The sequence below is a fragment of the Suncus etruscus genome, chromosome 11 (genome assembly GCF_024139225.1).
Source record: "Suncus etruscus isolate mSunEtr1 chromosome 11, mSunEtr1.pri.cur, whole genome shotgun sequence".
NCBI classification, from domain to species: Eukaryota; Metazoa; Chordata; class Mammalia; order Eulipotyphla; family Soricidae; genus Suncus; species Suncus etruscus.
Genome location: NC_064858.1, coordinates 68,640,759 through 68,668,018, shown reverse-complemented (window position 1 = coordinate 68,668,018; position 27,260 = coordinate 68,640,759). Strand labels below are relative to the sequence as shown.

The 27,260-nt window shown below is 37.1% G+C and overlaps 1 protein-coding gene across 1 annotated transcript in view; it reads left to right on the top strand.

The window, feature by feature from the left end:
* The window catches only part of ACSS3 (acyl-CoA synthetase short chain family member 3), a 238,668-nt gene that overhangs the window by 71,602 nt on the left and 139,806 nt on the right, over positions 1–27,260 (top strand). The window contains exons 3-5 of the mRNA XM_049783383.1: positions 14,716–14,904; positions 20,783–20,917; positions 25,941–26,081. Of these exons, the coding sequence (XP_049639340.1) occupies positions 14,716–14,904; positions 20,783–20,917; positions 25,941–26,081 (465 nt within the window). The remainder of the gene's footprint in view (positions 1–14,715; positions 14,905–20,782; positions 20,918–25,940; positions 26,082–27,260) is intronic.

The window sequence follows — 27,260 nt, the reverse complement described above, 5'->3', positions numbered from 1 at the left end:
GAAAGCAAGAAACATGAATGAAGATGACTATAAAAGATTCTAAGAATGTTGGTTTTGAATGTATTGGCCTAATTGTATTTTCCAATTGGACTTCTTATTTTCTACAGGCTGTTTTGCAGAATGAAAATACCATGTTTTGATGGAAAAAGGTCCATTTCTTTGAAATTTGAAATGAATTTATACTGGCTGTTGATTTAAATTTTCAGCAAAGTAAGAACTAGAACTGGGTTTGGAATACTTTTTCAGCTTAATAAAATGCAAATTACATTTTGACATGTAGAGCAGTAGAGTGTCTAGGAAGGAATATATGAAATGAGGACTCATTTTTGCATTTCTTTCTTTCTTTTTTTATTTTGACTTTACTCTCCCATCCCCCCCAACCATACTCAGACATCAGGAGTCACTACAAAAGTATCGGCCTTTTATGTGACCATAGTGTTTTGGTGCTCAATTTGCCACTGTTGAGGGTTACAGAGGCTACCCCAGGCATTTCCCTAAGTGATCAAGTAGTTCAGTGCACAGAGCCTTGTAGTTAGTTGCAAGACATATATGTTCCTTTTGCTTTTGGGGGGCTACACAAGTGACACTCAGGGGTTACTCCTGGTTATGTGCTCAGAAATCACTCTTGGCTTGGGGAACGATATGGGACACCGGGGGGTTGAACCATGGTCCATTCTAGGTTAGCGCATGAAAGGCAAACACCTTACCGCTTGCGCCACCCCTCCAGTCTCCATGCTCTACCTTTTTGAACAAACTTCCCCATTTACCTAATTTCTCCATATTGAAAGCAATATATTTAAAACTAAATTGATGTGAACAGTGATCATTTTATTTTATTTTTTCCCAAACATGAACTTAAATAATTTTATTTTTCCCTAAACATCAACCTAAACAGAATAGCAACAATGCAAGTAACCTTGGACTATGCTGAGTCACCAGATTTTAAGGGTATTAGTTTCTGAAAGCAAGACTCATGTTTGATATGTAAACTTTCTTTCTGTGACTCCCTTCTTTGCTGACAGTCACACTACTATGTTTGGGAGTTCAGAGTGCCTTTCTTTATATTGGTTCATAGTTTTTTTTTTTTTTTTACTTATTAATGCACCTATGTAATTAGTCTAGCAATAATTAGTATATCACTACCATAGTAAAAAGTCCTTGGGGATTGTTGTTATTACTTAGTCAATTCATTTTATTTTTTACAGGATAAAATAGTTTATAAACTTTATAAAATGAAGTTGTAAATAAAGGTAAACATACTCACTGTCTGAAAGAGTTAATTATTTGTAAAAATATATTTCTCCCATCTACATTGTTAGAAATACATATACATATATCCATAAATATTTGGTAGTTTTAATGCTTAACAGTTAAGAAGATCTCTTGTTTTAATTCAGTTCCTAACTATGACGGCTTATATGCTACCATATGACAATTTGAAAAATGTGATTACCCTGGATGTCATTCAGTTTTCTGAAATTTTAGAGAAATCACTGGACATTCTGAAGAGCCTGGTCCCCATGTATCAGAGAATAATTTGCTGTAGACATTGGGCCTGGAATGAAAGAGCAAAAGATTTGTGTCATGCATATAGGGGTTCTCCTTTCAGGCCTTCCCAGACTGTAGTTGCACCCTAGAATTGAATATTGTGCAGTTCATGATGGCACTGTGAATAAAGGAGACAAAGTCACCTCTACTGACCTCAATAAGATCAGGGGTCCTCAAATTTTTAAACAGGGGGCCAGTTCACTGTCCTTCAGACTGTTGGAGGGCCAGATTATAGTAAAAACAAAAATTATGAACAAATTTCTATGCACACTGCATATATCTTATTTAGAAGTGAAGAAACAAAATGGGAATAAATACAATATGTGGCCCACAGGCCGTAGTTTGAGGACCATTGGATTAGATCAATGGAAAATAAATGAGTTGCTGAAGAGTAAAAGTGGCAAACAAGAGATTGTTAATTTTTTTTAATTTTTATTTTTAATTATGAGAACAAGGATGCAAAGAAAGAGGACAAGGTAAAATTACAGTGGAAGGACAATCACCCATAACATAATTCTCAGAAGTCCCCTTGCTGATATCTTAACTTTGAAATTTCAGCCAAAGAACATTAAGATAAATAAGACAGAATGCATGTACAATTACTTTGTCCCTCAAGTCCCCAGATTGTAACACATTATAATATTTCTTAACAGTACACAAGGCAATATAAAGCCATAAAACTTACGTAACTCCTTAAACATTACAGGCATAGTATTTTCTTACATTTCCATATACATGCATATTAGCTTAAGTTAACCTCAAATTTTAAGTGAGTTCTTTTTAAGGATTAGAGTCAAAGGAGCACAGTAAAAATGGTGTTAGAGTGGCAATTGTTGTTTGCATAGGCCCACCAAAATATGAGGGACACGGAAAGAAATAACCTTGGCATAAGTACAAAGAGACCATACCCCTGAAGTTTCCTGGCACAAGACCAAGTCTAGGCTCCAGGCAAGCTAGATCGTCCAATCCAATACATTGTCTGTAGTGCCAACACACTTTTATTTTTCACGCAGTCTCTGTTGTTGGTATCATGTTTCTGTATTAAAGATCCTGGAATCTGCATATCTTACATTGAAGTCAGGATGTGGAGCATTCTCTCCTTTCACCTCACAATCAAAGGGCAACGCAGGGAGCCCTGTCCTGTAAGCAGGTCGTTGTTGTTGTTAAGTCTTCTCAGTGTTAAGGGAAGTCTCTTTTGAGCAGGTCGATGTCTGAGCAGTGTAGGTCTTCCGTGGTAGAGGATTGCTTCCAGGTGATGTTACAGACCAGCCTGGATGTTTCGTGGATGGCTTCCCTGGTTCAGGGGAGAATGGATTATGCCCTTTCTTCTGAGATCTGTGCCAGGTCGTTATGTCAATGTTCAGGGTGTAAGGTCCCTTTGCACTACAAGATTTGTGTGTTCCAATCTCTATTAGCTAGGATTTTGTTTGTATGTATAGTATTTTCCCATTTTAATGTGCCTATGCAAATAAGAAGCAATGCCACGTGGTGTTATTGGCGCATATGGGGGCCATAAGAACAATTCCAATGATTCCCATGACATGGTTCAATCATAAGCATTAAACTGGGGGACTCTTCCACCAAAATTCCTTGTTAAACAGCTCAAAAAGAGAAGATAAAAAGTAGTTAGAATCATCACTGTATAAGACAACTTTTAGTAAGAATTATAGCTGTCAGAGAAAAAACACAAAATATTCTAAAGAAATACATGTCCATTTTATGTATCTTGAAACAGTTTGGGGTTGTCACACACAATGCACAGCTTTGGACTGTGATTAGGATTGTACACTACTGAAGTTAAAAAGAGTAATGTAGGTTAGTGATGTTTGAGAGGGGGTTAGAGAGTTAAGGAGTAAAAAAGAGCTTTGTAGGGGTGTGGGAAAGGGCAGAATACAAAATGAACATTCTGTATACGCAAAACATAACGTAAGAATAAGGAATATTCTGAATACATGAAGTTCTGTAGTTTTTGGATGCCTAGGGAGGAATTTCTCACCCCCTCCCCCCAGGGCCCGATTAACCAGGCGTGGCCCTGAAGACCCGCCTGGTGTGGGGGGAATCTTGTTCACCTGGATTAAGTGGTCAGCCCAGGAGTCCTATGGCTAGCTGTCCTGCCCAGAGCCCCCATCATACCAGTCAAAGGCCCACGAAATCCTGGTATGCGGAGTGTTCTGAGTCCAGCCGAGCCTCTGTAGTTTTTGGATGCCTAGGGCGGAATTTCTCACCCCCTCCCCCCAGGGCCCGATTAACCAGGCGTGGCCCTGAAGACCCGCCTGGTGTGGGGGGAATCTTGTTCACCTGGACTAAGTGGTCAGCCCAGGAGTCCTATGGCTAGCTCTCCTGCCCAGAGCCCCCATCATACCAGTCAAAGGCCCACGAAATCCTGGCATGCGGAGTGTTCTGAGCCCAGCCGAGCCTCTGTAGTTTTTGGATGCCTAGCGAGGAATTTCTCACCCCCTCCCCCCAGGGCCTGATTAACCAGGCATGGCCCTGAAGACCCGCCTGGTGTGGGGGGAATCTTGTTCACCTGGACTAAGTGGTCAGCCCAGGGGTCCTATGGCTAGCTGTCCTGCCAAGAGCCCCCATCATACCAGTCAAAGGCCCATGAAATCCTGGCATGCGGAGTATCGAGATTGTTAAATTTAAGGAGAAATATGAGAGAAAACAAATGTTCCCCTAATGGGACATGCAGGGAATTGATAACAATTAATTTTCTGTATTTGTTGATTAACACCTGCCTCTGTCATAGAGCAAGTTTAACATTTAGATAGCTGAGCCAGTTATAGCTTTTAGTTTCTGACCTTTAATAATGTTGAAAATTATGAAAGAATTTGACATGGTATAATAATTCTAAGGTCTAGGAGAGGATCAAGTTCATTATCATAAGTTGAAGATATTGAATGGCTTATGTATTGCAAATAAAAGGAGTGAAGTGTCATAGTTTGAGTATGAAATAACATTTTTCATTTGGGACTTTAAAAATCAATAAGTATATAGGTAGGGAAAATGATGCTGTGAATACTTTAATTCATTGGGCAGTTTTATGCTCACAGATGTGCACTTTAGTAATAATTGAGTAAAATAAATTTTGATAACTATGAAAGGTTCTATTGAATGCAGTTAGCAGTGCTGGAGATCTTAGAGAAATTATTATCCACTCTCACTCATGTCATACTTTACCTAAAGATTAATTTTATGTAAATTACAAAGATAAATTATATTAATAAATTTTATGTAGATCACAAGGGAAATAGGAGCTATTTTAAAATAATTGGTATGAATGTTATCAGTATACTGTTAGATATTAATATATGCACTATATAATGCATTATAAAACATGCCTCCCTTTTGTATTAATGTTCATTCTACTGGAACATACCCAACTATTCCTATGATCTCATGTCCTTGTACTTTTACAGGATTATTTAGCACATTCTCTATGATCCCTTCCCATCTCGATTGATCTTTAAAATGTTTGATCAACAAAACCATAAAGGCTCATAGAAATCCTGATGCTGAGGAGTGTATTCAGATTTGCTGTCATATTTTATTTACTGTTTCTTAAATTGTTGTTGGTATTTGCTTACTTACTTCATTGACTCATCAATGCAGAATTGATTTCAACAATAGAGGTTTGTGTTAACATCTTTTGCTCTCTTTAGTATAGCAATAGCACAACAATAGGGCTTTTGCTTTGCATGCAGCCAATCCCTGACAGACTCCGGTTCAATTCTAGCATCCCATCTGGTCTCCTGAGCCTGCAAGGAACAATTTCTGAGCACAGAGCCAGGAGTAACCCCTGAGCGTCACCGGGTGTGACCCAAAAACCAAGATTATTTTTTTTTGTTTGTCTTTGGGTGCTCATGGTTTATTTTGGTTCAATCACAGTTATAATTTATGGTTAAACTCAGGGGACCATATGAGGTGCCAGGAATTGAAACTTGGTTGTGTGTATGGCAAGTGATCTAACTATTGTAATAACCATCCTCTTTATTTGCTTCTTTTGTATTTGCTTTTCTTTATGGTAAACATTCAAAACACCACCCTTCCCCAAAGACACACAAGCTTTGGCTGGAGTGATTGTACAGTCTATAGGACTCTTTCCTTGGATGCAATTGATCCTATCCTGATCCTAATCCTGATCCTGCTAGGAGTAATTTCTGAGAGCAGAGCCAGGACTCCTGAAAACCACTGGGCGTGACCCAAAAACAAACAAATAAAAACATGAAACCCAAGATATACAAGCATTTCATAAAAAACATTTTTGCCTACTTTTGTTACTGACTTAATTTTAATGCACAATTGAAGCAAGGAATTAATATTTTTATAACTGAACCCATGAAAATATGTTTTACAGAGAATAAAATAAAGTTATAAAGATCAAATGGAAATGAATTTAATACTGTGAGGGCTATTTTGTTGGACCGGAAAGACTGGATCACACAATACTTAAAAGTTTTAAATTCAAAGACCTGAATTCCTTAACTTTTGGCAGCATGTTCCCAATTATGTCTCAGTTCTCTCTTTAGAAATCAGTCTTGTACTTTCATACAGCCTCTTATTTTATAACATTTTCTTTCAGTGTGACACTATTTACTATATAGTCTTTATTTAATATATTTAAATTGGAAAATGTTTTAAAAATAGTAAACTTGTATGCATGCAAGAATATTCTAGACTCAGATTATTTATTTTTCTTATCAAAATTAGAACCCAGGGGTTGTAGAAATAGTATGCGGGTAAGGTGCTAGCCTTGCACACAGCTCATTTGGACTGATCCCCTGTGCTCACCAGGCATGAACATTGAGCACAGATTAGGAGTAAGCCTGGAGTACCACAAGTGTGGCTTCAAAATCCAACTAACCAGCCAAAAACAAAGTGGAAATGCAAATTTAAAAAATGTTCCCAGAGAATTAACGGGTGGGGGGGATATTTTCATAGATATGAGATTGAAAAAGTATCAAATAATATATCCAATCAAGAGAAAGGAATATGGTTTTAATGAACAGCATGAGTGAACATTATTTTAAACGTGTTAAATGTTATTATCTGCTAGTCATTTAACAGAGTCTGTTGAGGTTGCAGAGTTGTTGTTTTAAAATAATGGCTTTCATATTTCACATGGTTATTACTCTATAAAAATATGTTGGACAATTATTGCCATCACAACATTTATGTTCTTTTAAGAGTACGCCAAGATGTTTTCTACTAGAGTCAGGGCACAGAAAGATGTGAGAGGCTCTCCCTGGGGTTTGGCTGAATGCTTGGTCCTTGTTTGAAACTTCTGTTGGTTGTTAGGAGTCTTCAGACAGTGTGGGAGTGTGGGGTCTTTATGGCCAATCAGCAGATAGTTTCTTTCCTAATCATTAATCTGATCAGACGGGACCAGGATGTTATCATTGGTTTGTAATCACTGGTGAGTAAAGCTCCTAATGCTTGTTTCATAGCAGTCTTCCGTGGATTGAAGCAGATTTCCAAGATACATTGCTTATCCCCCCCCAGGAAGTATCAACATAGTAGCAAAGACCAAGCCAGATTTTTGTTTTCTCTGAAGAAGGTCCTGAGAGAATATAGGATTGAAGTTGGCCACTCATGGTAACCAAAAATTCAACCTATGAATTCCTACCATGACTTCCCATCAATTAGTGAACTCTAGTCCTGTCCGCTGCCCTATATTAAGCAACCTCTCTGTTCTCAGATTTTCCTGGGGCAGCAATTACAGGGGCTTTGCATCATATTGGGAGACCATTTGCCCTAGGTTTCTAATCTTTACTAATCTATAGTGCTTTGTGCCACAGAAGACTTTATTCAGATGCAGAGATCAGAAGTATTTTTGTGCAATTACTGGGGTAAAAGATAGTGCTTCTTGGCTATGTAACTATGCTACATCCAGCTGTGCTCAAGCTTGATTCCTGGCTCTGCTCATGGACTACCCTGGGTGCTAGAGATCAGTTAGCTGATTGCAGGACAGGGAATCTAAATCCATGATGGTTGGTATGTTGGTAGGAGGTATTGAGTGACTAAAAGCAGGAAGAATTTATTAACTTTTATAGAGGAGAGATGCTCAAATGGTAATCGAAAAGAGGAGAGGTACTCCATTGTCGCTAAAATATCAGAGCCTAACAGAGCAAAACATCTCGTTTTTCTCACTAGGTAGAGACCATGTCCTGTTTTTCCTTTATATAAAGTATACATGTTGTTTTTCCTTTAAACAGAGCATTTACACTGTTTTTCTCTTTACCTGAATGGATCCTGTTTTTCTACTTTTCCTGTTTTCCTCTAATCTGATTAGCTGAGACACATTATAAATATCCCTTCCCCACCTAAAATAAAGAGTTGTTGGAGTTATTGCCCAGAAGTGGCTTTTAGGAACCCGAGCAGTAGCACAGCGATAAGGCGTTTGCCTTGCACGTGGCAGACCCAGGACAAACCTCAGTTTGATCCTCAATGTCCCATATACTTCCCCATCCCCCAGGAATAATCCCTGAAAATCACTGGGAGTGGCCCAAAACAAAACAAGAAGAAGAAGTAGCTTGTAGATGTTTTTTGAATCTTTTAAGCTTTCTACTCGCCCAGGATCTGATTTCACCAGCATCACTTACAGTCCATGAGCTGATCTTTGCCTTTGTACTCCTTCCTTCCTTCACCATTCCTCGGGCCCTGGATGTAATAAAGTTGTGGAGGTTCAGTGGATCATGTGGTACATGAAATTGAGTTCTGTCCTTCTACCTGTACAAGTACATGCTCTTAACTCGAGATCCTTATCTAGCCCCACTTTCTTCCTTATCACATGACCATTAGGTACCTTTTGGCAAGTGGCTGACACCAATTCTACTTTTTGTTCTTTTGGACCTTTAGCTTCCCATTGGTGGATTTGTTTTTACTGACAACAATGGCTTATTTAATGGAAAATGTATTTATTAATTGAGGTGTATTGATGTATAACTCTTTATGTTTTTTTTTTTTTTTTTTTTTTTTTTTTTGTGGTTTTTGGGTCACACCCGGCAGTGCTCAGGGATTATTCCTGGCTCCAGGCTCAGAAATTGTTCCTGGCAGGCACGGGGGACCATATGGGACGCCGGGATTCAAACCGATGACCTCCTGCATGAAAGGCAAACGTCTTACCTCCCATGCTATCTCTCCGGCCCAACTCTTTATGTTTAAGGCTTCTGTATTATACTTCTTCATGTCCCTCTACTACACCAAATCTACAAATAAAGTCTTGTCATTATGCTCACTGTGCACCTTTTACTCTTGCTCCCTCCCTCCTACCCCAGATGAATCAGTTCTGCCAGTAGATGCCAAAGTGTGGGTTTGGCCTAACTTTGTTCTTTGTTGGATGGTGTTTTTCTTTCTGCTGAAGAATTCTCTTCATCTTCATTTCAGTCCATTTTGTTCCAAGTGGCAAGAAATCATTCCTCTCTTCTTCCCATCCCTCCTCTCTTATTTTTCCTCTCCCCTACTCTCCCCTCCCTTTGCTTTCCTTTCCCCTTCCTTTCTCCTTTTTTTCCACTCAATCACATCTAGTGAGATGTGAGACTCATTGCTTGAGAAATATTCCCTACAATGCTCAGGGGAACATGTTGTGCAATTGAACTCAGTCCTCTGGCTGCGAAACTATCTCTCAGCCCAAGACGTCATCTTGTCTTATAACTTCATAAGATCATATCCTGTATATATATATGGTACTATAGTTTCTTTATTCCTTTGTCTGTTATCTGTCAATGGACACTTCAGTTCTCTTGGCTGCTCTAACTAGAGCCCAAGAGTGCCTTGGGGAACATGTATCTACTTGAAATGGTGTTGCTATGCCTTTTATGCCCTGTTTTGATAAGGTGTTCTTTTCAAGGACTAATAATTAAATATAATATATATTTAAAAATAATAGTCAATAACCTATTTATTTATAGATGAATAATTTTATTTGTTAATAAATGATAATTTTAAAATAGTTCATTTAAAAACTTGATTTAATAAATTATGTTGCTCTACTTATAAATTTCAATGAGGAGAATTAGATAATGGAAAAGTATATTTATTATTTAGTGTATGAATACATATGCATGAGAAATGTGGGATTGACTCAATTTTTTGAAATACAGTCCAAAAATCAAATTAGTCTTAAAAGCACACAGATTATTGAAATAGTGGTTGAGTCTGAACTAATTGAATTAAATAATTTTTCATTTCATTTTGCTTGTGATTATGTAGTCTTAAAGTGACCAACTATTGTTGAAACCTACTTGTGAAGAAAATGAAAATGAGAAAAATGATTGTTCTTTGGAATAATACTCATTTATATATTTGGAGATAATTATTGGAGAGGAAATATGTTAGTAAATGTGTTAGCCCATTGTTAGATAATGGTTTGGAATATAAGATTTCATATTTTTTAAATTGTAATGGAATTCCAATTAAAATCTGGAAAATATATTATCCTGTGTTTTATATAGGGATAATAAATTGTACTTAAAGATTAATTATTACTTTTTAATAGATTTCTTTCATCACATCATCACTATTTTCTGCTACTAAATGTCTTATCTCAGAATTAAATTGACTTTGCAATATGTATCTAAATGAGGATTATCACAGTGCCATAGCCAGTAACATTACTGTTTTAAAAAATTATAATCCTGGGATTTCCTTGTGTTATATGAAGCTTTTTTTTAAGTTTGTTTTCTGTTATTATTTTTTTCAGTTAGAAATTTTATTTAAACACTACTGTTTACAAAGTTATTCATAATAAAGTCATTTCAGGTACTTCATATCCAACACCAAACTCAGTGTCTCAAGTTATTCCCCCTCCAGCCTGCCCCCTTAGCAGGCACAAAGTAACTTGCTTTATATTGCTTATTTTAACGTATATATCATCATGGTGCTAGTGAAGATCTTGTCTGACAATTTGCTGAGCTGTTTGTTGCTAGCTGAGCCTCTGTGCTATTTGTTTTTGATAGTTGTTCCTTTGTCTTCTATTTTGTATAATTTTCCATGACATGGCCTGAGGTTGCCTGTGACTGTAAGACTTTTTTATGCCTTGAATACCAGTACTTTCTTTGTCATAAAAACATGACTTTCTTGGCACATACAAATGGCTGTCTATGGAGGAACTCTTTATTTACCATATAGAGCATAGTCCTCATTCTGTTTTGACCAATGTGTTTGTATACTATGTTTTTGAATAAAGCTTTTCCAATACATAAAATTTTAACTGCATTTTTATTTATATATTTTTATTTTATAATTCTAAACTATAGTTTTTACTCATTTAATATTGTTTTATAACTAGTATCATCACATGGATATAAAATTTACATTGTATAATTATTACATAACTTTTACATAATACAAATATTCTATAATTATTTCAACATTGCTACAGTTTATTGTTTTTAGTTTAATTTTTAGTTTTGTTTCTTTGGTTTTGGGTACACCTAAGAATGCTCAGGAGTCACTTACTCTTGGCTCTGCACTCAGGAATTATTCTGAGCTGTGCTCAGGGGATCATATCAGATGCATGAATTGAATTTAGGTCACCCTCACGCAAGATAAGCATAAAGAAATGTTCTCTATTGAGAACATGAAACTTGCTTTGAGACATTATTATATCAGGGCTAAATTGGCTCCATCTATTGGTTACTGAGGCACAGTGCAGACTAAAGTTTGCCTTGAGGTTGTGTTTAGTTAATTTTGATGCTTTCCTTTGTCATGCAGATAATGAAAACAAAAGAGGGGCAAGGAAGGAGTGAATTGTTTTACACTAGAGGAAAAAAAAACGTGAGGTGGATAGCAAGTAGAATGATGAACTTTAGAAAACCTAGCAGCTGGCCAGTAGCTTCACTAGATTGTTACTGTTCAAGAGCACAGTTGTTGGGGAAACCTTCCAATTTTTCCAATAGGATTCAGAAAAATGAATGGGTGTATATATTTTTAATGCTTGACTTTAGTTTGTTGGCTTATATTTTAAGCCAAGTCAGTTAAATTTTGAGCCACGTTGACCAGATTGATATCCTCTCTTCCTCCCATAAAACACACACACACACACACACACACACACACACACACACACACACACACACACACACACACACCATTCATAATTTATTTCAGTACTTATCCAAAGATATCTTCTAGCAACTGAAAATTTAGTCTATATCTAAACTGTTGCTGGGTTGGGTCTCATTTAAAAGGATTTTAATCTAACAACAGACATTATTAACATGCCAAGCATGTGGTTGTAAGTTTGTTTCTGCTTAGTGCCCTCTCCCCAGTGTGCCATCTCTTCAGTGACAATTTGGCCACATTCCACAGCACAATGCCACTGTCCACCTGCTTTGCCTTCTGAGATGAACACACATCGATTGGCTGCTTGTCTTGCTTTAGGAACACTGCATCATTTGGGATTATGTGACGTGGGTGCTTCTTACTTCCCCCTTTCTGCTTGCAAGTTGTCGATTTCTTCACAGAAGAAAACAAACCAGTCAGTTGTAGTTTATAATATTGGGGGGGAAAATAAAACACTGAGATGGTTACTTGTTTTTTTATTCTTCATAAGGTTTCCTGACCTTGTCGACCTCCTTTCCGGTTCCCAGAGTCATTGGAGAGAGAGAGAGAGAGAGAGAGAGAGAGAGAGAGAGAGAGAGAGAGAGAGACAGAGAGAGAGAGAGAGAGAGAGAGAGAGAGAGAGAGAGACAGAGAGAGAGAGACAGAGAGAGAGACAGAGAGAGAGAGAGACAGAGAGACAGAGAGAGACAGAGAGAGAGACAGAGAGAGACAGAGAGAGAGAGAGAGAGAAAATCAGAGTCAGGATTCAGAGGCCTTTAAATTTACTCAAACAGGAGGCAAGGCCTAGGTAAATGAAAAGCATCACAAATAGCCTTTTGGCCTCATTCATTCCCCATAGACCCACTGTTTAGGATCTTGTTCCTTCTTGTTGGTCCTTCCACATCACACATAAGGCTTCTCCATGCCCAGAAATCATATGCTCAGGAAGCCTTTTTTTTTTTTTTTTTTTTTTTTGCTGAAACATCCCTTTGCTATACTGTGTTCTTTGATTGTCCCCTGAAAATGATTCCTTCCCCCTTCCCTTCCTTTTCCACCCTCTCTATTCCTTACCTAAGGGAATTTCTTTACGTTTGTTGTATTTCTGTACTTACAGAACAATATGTTCTCTGAGATTAGAGATTTTTTTGTTGGTTTGTTTTATCTTTACTGATGTACCCAAAAAAACAATATTTGGCTTATTGGACACAGTGTGTCACTGAAGCTATGTTGATCTTATTCACTAGTCAAAACAGATTGTCCTCAAACTATAATGTTTACCCCTAAGAAAGTTTCTTGCTATATGTGGGCTTGTAATCTATTTTTTTCTTTAGTCCTAGAAATTGCAGGAATAGAAATTGAGAGGAAAGGGAAATTTGCATGCTGGATCTCCAAAGCACATACTAAAAGTGATCAAACAAAATTAGTGGGTTTGGTGCTATAGTGCCTATAGTTTGTAGATTTAGATATAGATACAGATATAGATAGTAGCAGAGATGGTGTATAAAGTTGGAAAGAATAAACAACTGTATTGGGACATTAGAAAGGGAAAGGAGTATGAGATCAATAGCCTTTGAATTTTATCATGCCTATATAGCACTCTAACCTCTGATAAGATATTTATTATTAATAAATGTCTTAGTTATCTTGTTTTTATTAATGAATATGGCTTATTCACCTTATACATATAATTATGTTTATTTTAAAATTAATTACTTTATTTAAACACCATAGTTACAAGGTTGTTCATAAAAAGGTTATTTTTTTCAAAATTGCAAAGTTGTTCATGATTGAGTTTTAGTCATACAAAGTCCAACACCCTTCATCTGTGCACATTTCCCACTGCAAGCCAGTATCTCTAGTTTCTGTCCTACTCTCCCCATTGTCTGGAGGCAGACATTTGGGGGGAGGAAGAGAGAGGGGGGGAGAGAGAGAGGGAGAGAGGGAGAGAGGGAGAGAGAGGGAGAGGGAGAGAAAGAGGAAATTATTTGATGTTTCTTTTTGAGTGGTTATCTAAATATAAACCCATATTAGTAATTATTTGTTAGATTATACCTTATTTTACCTAAAACAAAGATCATTTCTGGTTCCTTTGGATTTACCAAAACAGAGATTGTCTTACTTGTAAACCTGGGTGTGACTGGCTCAGAATAGTCTGAGCTACCTGTCCTTACTGGTTCCACCCCCCCCCCCCCCCCCACACACACACACATGTGGTCTCTGTACTCAATAAAAACAGCAGTTCTGGCAGACAGCTTGGTGGAGATATGAGGTAGAAGACTGCCAGACTATATTTTTTCTTGGGGGGGGGGGTCACACCCGGCAGCGCTCAGGGGTTACTTCTGGCTCTATACTCAGAAATCACTCCTGGCAGGCTGGGGGGACCTTATGGGATGCCGGGATTCGAACCACCGACCTTCTGCATGAAAGGCAAATGCCTTAGCTCATGCTATCTCTCCGACCCCGCCAGACTATATGTGTTTCACCATCAGCCTGGTTTGGATTATTTTATGTGCAACCCTGATTCAGACTCCTTCACCTCAGGTTGGATATATGGCTTATGAGGTGATTTTACAATTATTTTTCAGTTCACTTAATAGATTTACCTCTTAGTAAAGTTATCTGAAGAGCATCTGTGCTTTTTATAATAATGTTTCTCCTCCCAACATTGGATACATTCAACTCATAACAGTTGCTGAGAAGATATGTTGTGAAATAAGTATGTCAGCAGATTTAAGTCATATAGTTCACAGGGCATAAGTAATAGGAAGTTGATTTTCAGTTAGTGAATGCTTTATTATTGTTTTGTCATCAAATCTGTATTAATATATATTTTTTTATTTGTGGGCCACACATAGAAATGCTCAGGATTTATTATTGGCTCTGTGCTTAGCGGTCACTCCTGGCAGGTTTGGGGCAACCATATGGGTTGCCAAGGATTGAACCCAGCTCTGCCAGGTGCAAGACAGGCATTCTACATACTGAACGGTCTCTTTGGCCCCACTAATTCTTATTTAATTCAATGCCAAGAGGGTGATCAGTGATCTTGTGTTACTGCCTTATCTTAGACTTTTGAGGATACCCCACACAGACAACAGTTAACTGATTGCACAATTTTTGTTTCAGGTGTCTAAGCTTGCTGGTGTTTTGGTTAAGCACGGTGTCAAGAAAGGTGACACTGTAGTCATCTACATGCCAATGATTCCACAGGCAATGTACACCATGCTGGCATGTGCGAGAATAGGAGCCATTCACAGCCTCATATTCGGGGGCTTTGCATCCAGAGAACTAAGTACCCGCATTGACCATGCAAAGGTAAATGCTTTATATTTTTTGGGTAAGATGAGGGGTGAGTTCTGTAGTAGGTATTGTTGTATATAATATATAGAACAAAGTATAACCATATATATATTTATAACTCTCTTAAGAGCAACAGCACTTGTATCCTGCTTTCAAATGGGATACTTTAGGTTTTCCTTTACTTTTGGCATGTCTGTTAACCAAATATTGACTTTTGAGTCAGTTCTATGTGAGAGGCATCTCTTTTTAGGTAGAGTGGGTAATATAAAATATTCCTCAAAAGTTTTATTGAAAAGGAAATATTATTATTATTATTATTAATTATTATTATTATTATTATTATTTTGGGTCACATGCAGCTGCAGTCAGGAGTTACTCCTTGCTCTGGGCTCAGAGGTCACTCCTGGCAGGCACTGGGATCATATGGGATGCTGGGATTGGAACCGGGGTCCATCTTGTGTTGACTGTGCAAGGCAAAGGCCTTACCACTGTGTTATCGATCCTGCCCTGAAAAGGGAATATTAGTGAAAGGCTTATCTTTCAAGTTAGCTTGCCCTGTATTTGGACACATAAATATACAAGAAAATAACTAATAACTGATTTGTCACTTATCATTATGTGTGCCTGATACTCTCTTTGGAAGTGGGTTAGGGAGGATATCTATCAAAAAGAACACTAACAAGTTTCAGAATATACATAAAAAAACACATCACTGAGAATGATGGTAGGATACAGTTTTATACCTGAGATGTGCACTATGATGTGCATGTATGAACCCTGGGTTTGTGCCACATAGTCCCCAAGTACCATTGAGGTGACTCTGGAGCACTGAATTAGGAGTATGGGTCTGATTAAAACAACAACTAAAAATAGAAGGGTAGGCAAGGTGGAGGCTCACATGTTTAAAACTAGGAAAATATATGGCAAACTTGATGAGGACATCAGGAGCTATTACTTGAGCTGTTGAGTTTTAAACACTTCCAAACATAAATGACATGGAATAGACATTAAAAGTCAAGCTGTTATCAAGAGGATATCATTTATATGTGGTATTTAAAGTAATGGCATGAAGAAATGCAATGGTTTAAATGGGGGTTCTTGTGAACGCTCTAGACCCAAGAATATAATGAGGAAAGGAAAGAATTGAATGGGGGAGGAAAAAGACACATGAAATGACAGGGGACAGGGACTAAAGGGTCTCAGGCACATTTGTTGAGTATGGATAGAACTAAATATCCAATCCACAGAATGAAGAACAATGAAATCTTGAGACCTAAACTTTAACAACCAAACATTAAAAGGTGCCTGTGAGGGGTTGGAGGAGTGGCGCAAGCAGTAGGGTGTTTGCCTTGCACGTGCTAACCTAGGACCTATGGTGGTTGATTCCCTGGCATCCCATATGGGTTCCCATAAAAAAAAAAAAGGTTGCCTGTGATGATGGCAGGCTGGGGATGGATGTAGTGGCATGGGTGTTTTGGGCCCTCATCCAGGTTAGTGCTCAGGAATTGCAATCAGGAATCACTACTGCAGGCCTTGGCTTCTATATGAGGTGCTTTGGATAGAAACCAGGCCAGCTGCATTCAAGGAAAGGGCCTTATTCAATGAATTTACTATCCTTTTTATCATGAAGATGAGATATTCTTATCAGGGAAGAGAACTAGGTCTAATAATAATAAGTCTAATAATAGGGAATTGAGTAATAGGCAAGGGGTGAGTGAAGTTTTGTGTGATAACAGAGAAGTTATTAAATTAGGCATTTAGTTTGTGGCCTAACCAACAGGAATTTTAATTTTAGGAAAACCTGGTAAATTAGAATAAAAAATATTTGGGGGGGGGTTGGTTTTTGGGTCACACCCTGGAGAGCTCAGGAATTACCTCTGATTCTGTGCTCAGAAATCATTCCTGGCAGGCTTGGGGGACCATATGGGATGACGGATTCAAACCACAGTCCTTCCGGGTGGCTGCGTGCAAGGAAAATGCCCTACTGCCGTTCTATCTCTTTGGTCCCCTAGAATAGAAATCTTAAAAATCTGAGGCTAAATGTCAGCATTTTTTTTTTTTTTTGGTGTTTGAGCCACACCCAATGACGCTCAGGGGTTACTCCCGGCTTTGCATTTAGAAAGAGCTCCTAGGTTGGGGGACTAAACAGTGGTCCGTCCTAGGTTAGCTTGTGCAAGAAAAATTCCCTTCCACTTGCACCACTGCTCCGGCCCAATTTTTTTTTTAATAAGGGCTCCCTGTCGTGTGGCTGGAGACAGGTATCCAGGATCCATTTCTAGTGTTTCTCAGTCAGATAGTGTAGACCTGGGGATGATATGCCAGGAAAAACACTTAACTCAGGGCCTGGCATTTGCTAGACTTCTGGTCTACTATGTTTTTTTGCCTCCCCACCTGACTAGACCCCTTGATAAAAGTTTTTTAATCTTTATTTATTTTTTGAATATGATAGAATTTCATTTTATGTATACATACATAAATGTCATACAATATGAAGAAATTGACATACATATATGTATTATAACAGATTGAAAAGATTCATAAAACTTATACCATAAGTGGTATAATATTTATACCACTAGAGGAATATTCAATCATAACATACCCACTCTCACAAACATGTACAATGCACACACACAAACACACACAGCCTTGTTGAAAGTCATATTCTGGTGGGCAAGAACACTCAGTCTTCAAATTTTTCTTTTTTTTTTGTCCTAGGTCTGCTATGTGCAAGGCAAATGCCCTACCACTGTGCTCTATCTCTTCAGCATCTTCAGATTTTTTCCTGCTATGTGCAAGGCAAATGCCCTACCACTGTGCTCTATCTCTTCAGCATCTTCAGATTTTTTCCAAGTTAAAGGACAGATGGAGATAGAGAAAAATATCTGAAATATTTTGATTTAATTAATAGTTGAAATCAGGGATGATTTTGATGTCATGATTTTCAATAAATAGAAAAAAGCATTTTATTTTATTTTATTAGATGAAACTGAGAATAATGTATTCCTTCTATTCAGTCTAGATCAGTGGAAGCCTCCAGTAAAAGGGGTACATGGAATGTGGAATGATTATCATTTTGGAAGAAGAATTTAATTTTAACTTTATTAAATTATTTGTTTTGATATATTGTGTATAGTTTTCTGATGATGGTGACTTATTTCCATATTTTAGAATTATAATCATAGAACATATTAGTTATTATTATTTTTAATAATGGTCAAAAATAAAGAGAGAGAGATAGTCACAGCCACGTTTAGAATTATAGCCAAACAATCCACGCAAAGGATCAACTGATTTGACTACTGTAAGCGGGCCTTTTTGGCAAATAATTCTTTTTCAGGAGTGCACTACACCTAAGAAGGCTGAAAAGCACTTCTGATGTGTGCCCTTCCTGAGTGGGGTGTAACACCTCCTCCTCCATCCCTGCCTGTATTTGAGACAGGCATTTTTTTTTCTCTCATTCACTATCATTGTCATGATAGTTGTCCGTGAGTTATTTCTCTGACTGAACTCACCACTCTTTGTGGTAAACTTCATACTGCGGGTCAATCCTTCCAGCTCTTACCTCTATTGTCTCTGGGTATTAGTACATTAATATCTTTTTATTTTTCTTAAATCCCACAAATGAGTCAGACTATTCTGTGACTATGCTCTCCCCTGCCTTATTTCACTCTGTATAATAGTTTTTTTTTTTTAATTTTGATCATAGTGGCTTACATATCTTTCACATTAGTATTTAGGTACATATTAACATTGTATCAGGGGAATATCCACCAGCAACTTTGTCCTCTCCCCTTCCCCTTTCCCTTTATGCAACCCATATCCCCCACAATCACCCCCCAGGCTGCTAGAGTAGGTGGTCCCCTCTGTCTAGATGACTATAAGTGATCATACATCTGTTTGGTCCTGGTGCCCTCCCTTGTTTCTTCCTCTATTTGAGAGGCTAACCTAGATAAATCGAGTTATGTGTTTTTGTTTGAGGGAAAGAAAGGCAATAGAATGGGGTAAAGATTAAGCAAAAGAAAAAAAAATTAATTAATTAATTAAAAAATACGCTGAAAATGGGTGGAGTCCTTCTAGTGGCTATCTGCCTCAGTTTGAGAGAGGACATGAAAAAGGTAATTGAAAAACCATAACAATACAAAAATAAATGTCAAACTAAATATCCAGTGAGCCCTATAGCAATAATGAGGAGCACCACACAATAGTCTCGGTTCTGATTTCAAATCATGCCTGAGTGCAAAAGAAAGAGAAAGATAAGATAAAATAATATAAAAATAGAAAAGGAGACATCAACTTAAATATCTATACCAAAATAGAGACGTCAAAAAAACAATCAATCAATATATATATATATATATATATATATATATATATATATATGTGGAAAAATGACTATTTTGTGCTTTTTTAATTTCTTTCCCTCTGCATAGGCACAGTAATTTTGTTTTTGGGCTACTTCCGGCAGTGCTCAGGGTTTACTTCTAGCTCAGTGCTCAGAAATCGATCCTGGCAGGCATGGTGGATCATATGGGATGCCAGGATTTGAACCTCTGTAGGTCCTGTGTCGGCCACTTGCAAGGCGAACACCCTACTTCTGTGCTATCTCTCCAGCCCCTAAAAACTTTTTTTTAATGGCACCTTGGTATAGTGGAAAGAGAAAGATTATATAATCAGCCAGAGCTGGCCCTTTTTCTGATTCCACCACAAGATAACTGAGAGGAAACTAGATCTTAGATGGAATCTCAGTTCCAGGAATATTAAATTCTGTTCAAGAGTCAGGATGAATTATATAGATATGCATTTGGTAGAATATAAGCCTTTTATAGATGAAATGGATTGTAGCTAGTCCAAATTCAGAAATAAGTGCAGTGTGTTGGATTAAGTATTTGTCTCCTGAATCATTTATCATCTCTCTCATGGCTTTGGATTTCTTGAGGGAAGAACCAGTGTCAATAATAAAAGAATGAAGACATGAATGGCAATTCATGCCACATGAGTGACAAATGAATGAGGATTGGGCCCAACTCCTCAAACCCTCATTGACAGTTTATAAGATGGCTAGCCCTGGAATAGGTCTTGGGTCCGAAATGAATGAGATCCAGGCCTGCCTGTTTTTGGTAGATAGGAAGGGCACTGGCCCTAGAACCCCAGTGGGCAGGCTTAGACTGGATCCAGAAAAGGAAGTAACTCCAACTCTGCCTGCCCAGGCAAACCTTGAGTTCCATTTGCTTATATCTTGAAAAATGACTAGCAAAGAGTGGCCAAGTATTTGCTAGCAACAGGCAGGGCTGGGCCTAGTCTTGGATAGATCCTTATAAGAAAAATAAGAAAAACCTACAAACATAATGTGAAAATGAGCAAAAGCACAAGAAGAGGAAGGAGTAATGAGATAGACACAATTTTCCTTCTGTAGACTTGTAGGCTTTATACCTATAGCAGAAATGTTGAGATTAAAAATAAACTTACAACTGATTCCTGAACTAGTCTAAAACAATGCTGCATTGTGAGTAGTAACCCACTGACACAAGGTGGCTGCAAGTGATGTTCAAGTTGGTCCTGTAAGATTACTTGGTTTACTCTTTGGAGAGTATCTCTTCTCTTCTCCACTCTCCTCTCCTCTCCTCCCCTCCCCTTTCCTCTCCTCCCTTCTTTCCCCTCCTCCTTAGCTAAAAGCTTCATTAACTGTGTAATTTTAAACAGGTAAATAAGATTGTAATGGAAGTGATCCTGTACCATTTTGAAAGGGACTTTTGGTTTTTGGGCCATTCCATAGGCAAGAGAACAATTAAGTTGCCAGTTTTTACCTAAAACATCATTTCCTGAAGTCAGATTGCAAATCTTCCCCAAACTTCCTTCAACTCTTTTTTTTTTCTTTCCAATCTCCTCGTAGCCTAAGATGGTTGTGACAGCGTCGTTTGGCATTGAACCTGGAAGAAAGGTTGAATACCTGCCCCTTCTAGAAGAAGCACTGCGCATTGGACAACATAAACCTGACAAAGTCCTTATTTATAACCGTCCAAATATGGTAAATTTGTTCTGGAATTGGATTTGATATTGGGGATGTATAAAGAGTGGTTCTCGTTTTGGTCATTTGAATGAGTCTCTTGATGTATATATCATTAAATGTACTTCTTGAGTATCATTGTTATTTTTAGCAAAAATAAGAATGATTGAGGCCAGAGAGGTGCGCTAGAGGTAAGGCGTCTGCCTGCCTTGCAAGCTCTAGCCTAGGACGGACTGATCAGTTTGATCCTCCGGCGTTCTACATGGACACCCCCAAGCCAGGGACGATTTCTGAGCTCATAGCCAGGGGTAACCCCAGAGCGTCACAGGGTGTGGCCCAAAAAATAAAAAAAAATTAGGATGATTTGTTTTTTGGTTTTTGGGCCACACCCGGTGACGCTCAGGGGTTACTCCTGGCTATGTGCTCAGAAGTCGCTCCTGGCTTGGGAGACCATCTGGGACACCGGGGGATCGAACTGCGGTCCGTCCTAGGCTAGTGCTGGCAAGGCAGACACCTTACCTCTAGCGCCACCACACCGGCCCCAGAGTGGTTTTGTTTTTTTTTTTTTAATATAAAGAGTAACTTAAAAAACTGGAAAAGAGGGACCTTCGAGGTGGCGCTAGAGGTAAGGTGTCTGCCTTGCAAGTGCTAGCCAAGGAAGGACCGCAGTTCAATGCCCCCAGCGTCCCATATGGTCCCCCCAAGCCAGGGGCAATTTCTGAGCGTTTAGCCAGGAGTAACCCCTGAGCACCAAATGGGTGTGGCCGAAAAACTAAAAAAAAAAAAAAAAAAACATTGGAAAAGATTTACACGGAATATTTGTAAATTGTTTTCTGTGTAGTCTATCATGTATTATTTGAACACCTAACAATAATTACTGTAGTAATAAAAAACAAAAATGATTTAAGATTACTAGTGGATAATTATTTTAATTTTAATATGGTCCAACAGTGCTCAGATCCATGTTGTTGTTGTTGCCTTTTTGTTTTGTTTTGATTCTACCACGCCTGGTGGTATTCAAGTATTACTCCTGACTTCGCTCTCAGTAATCATTCCTGTCAGTGCTCAGGAATTACTCTTGGCAGTGATCAGGGTACCATGTGGGAGGCTGTATATTGAAGCCAGACAGCCACATTCAAGGCAAGTGCCTTACTCACTGTACTGTCTTTCTGTACCCCTAAGAACAGAAAGTGTTAAAGCAATATAATTTTGATTAGCACCTTGCAACTTCCATATTAAATTCCTGTGTAAAATTTTAGTTGTCTGTGGTTTGTGAATTGCTTTACTCAATGATTTGCACATACTTATTGTCTCAAAGATTGATTTGGATTTTCTTCCCACTGACCTCAATCATATAGTTTAAAATCTTAGTTGCTCTTAAATCAGAGAATGTAGAGTCAGCTGTAATAAGACTTTGGACAAGAGAAGATTAGAAGAAGTGTAGGAACACACATACACACATGAGATTGTTATGTATGCCTGTGCTATCCACATATACATAAATGGTGCAGATTTTATAAGGAATTTGTGTTAAGCCCAATGCTAAGTAACTTTAAAATGCTTTTCTTATTTAATTCTCACAGACCTTGAATTAGAGACAATCACTAGCCCATTTTATAGAAGAAGTGAAGTAAGGGAGAGACATATGCTGTTTCTTTTATTTATGTACACACTGTACCTGAATATTAAATACTAATCAGATGTTTTGAATGAATATCGTTTTTTCTCTCTTATTCAGCATACATATCTTCTGCTTTCCTTCTACCCTTAACCAATTCACTTCTCTTCCTTTATCTATCTCTTGAGACTCTCCTGTCATTTGGACTTATCTTTATTTAAAATGAGAAATTTGAATGACTCTTGTTCTTCTGATTAAACCTGTTCAGAGAGTAATTAGGCCTCTTGGAATGACTTTGCTTTAAATTTAGAGAAATGCAGTTTCTGTGTCTCAGTGATACAGCTCATTAACAAGGATGGCATGAACTAGGATTATATGTTTTTGCCAGAGGACCTGGTTGTCAGTCTTAAACCTAATGAAGCAATGTCACAATCAGTTAAATAGCACTGTCCCAATATTGCTTTTCTAGGATATTACCGACTAAGAGCTTGATCTGCAGAAATGAATATATATATATATATGTAAATCTCATATTGATATTTTTCCTGTTCTTTCATTAAATATTCTTTACACATCTCTGTATTTCTTGGCTAAGAAAATACTTTTTCATTCAAATCTATTTAGTTTAATCTATAATTATTCAATAGATATTTTTTTTTTTTTTTTTGGTTTTTGGGCCACACCCTGTGATGCTCAGGGGTTACTCCTGGCTATGCGCTCAGAAGTTGCTCCTGGCTTCTTGGGGGACCATATGGGACGCCGGGGGATCGAACCGTGGTCCGTCCTAGGCTAGCGCAGGCACCTTACCTCCAGCGCCACCGCCCGGCCCCACAATAGATATTTTTTTAATATGCAGTGTGCTGATATTCCTGACAGGTTTGAAATTTAATAAACATTTAACCATTTTAAAATAGTTGTACTTTTCTGATATATTTAAATGGAAACATACAGTTTGATAATAATTATATTAGATATTATAATTCTTTTATAGAATTCTAATTATGTGTGTCTAAATTGCATAACCTGGTCCTGGCAGAGTGGTATTATAGGTACTGAAGAACTGATTAAGTCTAAATTTTATTTTGATGAAATTCAGTTTAAATTGTTATCTTTATGTTTTGTGTATTTCATTGTCATAATAACCGATATTATTTAGAAATATTAATTTATATATGCAATTATGTAAACATATGATTATTTTTAAAACCATGGTTAATACATTGAGGAGCTTGTTGAAGGCCTTGCTTTCCAAAATGTCCTACCACTTGGGCTCAACTCAGGGGTCGCCTTACTGAAATGCATGATTTTATACACAATAGGTGATAGCAATAGTTTTTAAATTTCACTAAGAATAAGTAGCTTTGCAGTGAGATTTGTATTGATTCATCAGTTTAAATTTGACAATGTGTCATTTGAAACTTCTTCAACATTTCAAAAAATAACAAAGCTCTTACTTAATCTTTGTTGGTTTTTTTCTTTTTTTTTTTTTTTTTTTTTGGTTTTTGGGCCATACCTGGCAACACTCAGGGGTTACTCCTGGCTCTGTGCTCAGACAGACATAGTTCCTGGCAGGCTCAGAGAACCATATGGGATGCCAGAGGTTGAATCCGGGTCCATCCCAGGTCGGCTGTGTGCAAGGCAAACACCCTACTACTCTTAAGGCACTAATTTATTTAAGGTTTGTCTCACTCAAAACTCTATTATAATCTTACAACACAGAACTTGGTTCTTTTTAATTACTGACATACATAAATGGTTTCTTTCTTTGAATAAATATGTGTGTGAGATGTTTTAATTTTATTTATTTATTTATTTATTTTAATATCTCTTTAAGCACCATGATTACAAACATGTTTGGAGTTGGACCTCAGTCATAGAAAGAACACCCCCTTCACCAGTGCAAATTTCTACCACCAATGCCCCCTTTTCCCTATTCTCTCACCTATATTCAAGACAGGTATTCTACTTCTCTCATTCATCAACATTGTCATGGTAGTTCTTAGTGTAGTCATTTCTCTGTAGTCATTTCTTTAACTGCATTCACCACTCTTTGTGGTAAACTTTATATCATGAGCTGATCCGGCCCTCATCTCTATTGTCTCTGGGCATTATTATAATGTCCTTTATATTTCTTTTCTTTTTTTTTCTCATTTCTTCCAGAATCGCATGTTTCATGGCATAGAGTCTCTCAAAGTAGTCTCTGATCACCCTTTGGATCTCTGTATTATCTGTAGTGTTTTCCCCCTTTTCTTTCTAATTTGGTTTATTGAGTTTCTCTTTCTCCTTTTCTTTGTGAGTTTTGCTCGTGGTTTATCAATCTTGTTTATTTTTTCAAAGAACCAACTTTTGCTTTCATTCATCTTTCAGATTGTTTTTTGAGTTTCCACTTCATTAATTTCTGCTCTAAGCATTGTTAGTTCTTTCTGCCTACTTATTTTGGGTTTATTTTGTTGATCATTTTTTAATTTTAATTTTATTAGCTGCATCATTAAGCTATTTACATAGGGCTCTTTTTTCTTCCTGATGTGTGCTTGCAACTTTGAATTTGAGTCGTGTTTGTTCTGACTATTCAGAAGTGTTTCTTGTAGGCAGTAGAATGTTGGATTCAGATTTTTGACCCATTTTGCCTCTCTGTGTCTCTTTAACTAATGTATTTGGCCCATTGATGTTGATTGAGAGAGATAATTGTCATGGGATTTAGAGCCATTTTTATGTAGAAATTTGATGTGTCTTTAGGCCTGTCTTGTCTTAAAGTAGACCTTTCAGTTTATCTTTTAAGGGTGCTATTGAGTTTCTGAGCTGCTGTTTAGCTGTGAAACTGACAGATATGTAGACAGCTATTTTGTATATGTTACATATTTCACATATATATTATATGTGTCACATATATATTATACTTAATATAATACTTAATTTTCAAAATTGATATTTAAATTCTTAACAGTGAAAAGTATATTTCTCCCTTATCGTTAAAGATGATTCTTTTGCTTTGAAAATATGTTTCTATTTAAATTAAAAGAAAAATTTTAGTGAGCTTATGGACATTTTGGGGGTAGATAGTTAACTTAATAGTTCCAAGTAAAAAAACCAAACCATGTAAAATATAAATAAGTGAAGGTAACTGGAAACTTAAGTTAATGGAAATTCAAACTTCTGTTACTTAAGCTATGGCTGTTGATAATGATATGGTTGGAACACATGCAAAGCATTTAAGCATGTGTTTTGACTTAGGTCAAAATCCTCCTTTGTCAGATCAGTTTCAATATTTGGGGACTTTATGTTTTACTAAAATTTTCTCGCTATTTAGTGTTGTTTATGCCTAAATTATTGTCCAGTTCTTAGACATCTATAAATGTAACTATTGCTCATCATTTCTCTGTATTAGTCTTACTTCTTTATCACTTCTTTCTGTATTTTTTGTTGTAGGAATCAGTTCCCCTGGTATCAGGCCGGGACCTTGATTGGGATGAGGAAATGGTAAAAGCACAGTCACATGACTGTGTTCCTGTCCTTTCAGAGCATCCTCTGTACATACTTTACACATCTGGAACAACTGGACTACCCAAGGTATTTAAGAAAAACTATTGGCAGAGATCTCTTTGCATTTGAGAATATTTAATTACTGATGGAAAATGTTTACAGACTCTACCTTGTGATTTATACTCAGGTAATTTACCTATCAAAGGAATATTGTAGTAGAATATGGAAACCTTTATTTAAGACCGAATTATTGTCTTCAGTTTATTCCAAATCTTCACGTATATTAGCAAGACACAATTATTTAAAAAAAACTACTCAAATTGAGACAGAGTTCTCATGAAAGTGTCTACTAATGTAGTCTACTAATGCTAATAAAATTTTATAAAAATACATTTAAAATAAAATATCAGATATTTTATTTTTTAAGAATTAATATTTTTATTTAAGTACTATAATTACAAGCAAGTCTGTAGTTGGGTTTCAGTGATAAACATCCCCCTTCTGTAGTACAGCCTTCCCCCCACCAATTTTAAATGAAATGATTTTATTTTGAAATTGAGAGACACAGTTTGGAATTCACTTAGTTTTATCTAGGGCAATTTGACTCCTTGTTATAAATGCCCATTTGAGCATTGGTAGAGACAGTTTGAATAACAGGCAATTTATTCAATGTATTTAATGGTTTGATTTCTAGCATTGAACACATTCAAGGATTTTTAGATAGACTTCCTGTGGAAGGTGTTTTCAGAAAACAAAGTTAAAAGCATTAATATTCATAAATGTGTCAGATATGAAACAAATACTAGTCTTGCTTAGTATCTTAAAAATTACTGTTTTTTCATCAAATTTCATAAAGATATAAAGTATAATCTTTATATTTATTTTTATTAAGAGATTCAATATTTATTGAATCAGAATTTTAGTTTAAGGAACTTTCATAGATACTTAAGCCTTTAAGATAGCAGTATCTATTAATAAGAGATCTCTGCTACATCAGAGTTCTGAAAACAACCTGCTTAAAATCTGTAATAGTGATTATTTTAGACTCAATTCTAAAATAAATAAAAATTTATAAAACTTAGCTTTACCAAAGAAAAACAAATTATAGCTCTAGTACAGTAGGTAGGACACTTGCTTCTATGCAGCCAACCCAGATTCAATCCTGGATTTGATCTGTGGCATATGGTTCTCCTGCCCCAAGTCCACCAGGAGTGTTCCCTGAGTGAGCACTACTGGTGTGACACCAAAAAAACAAGCCCCCAAATG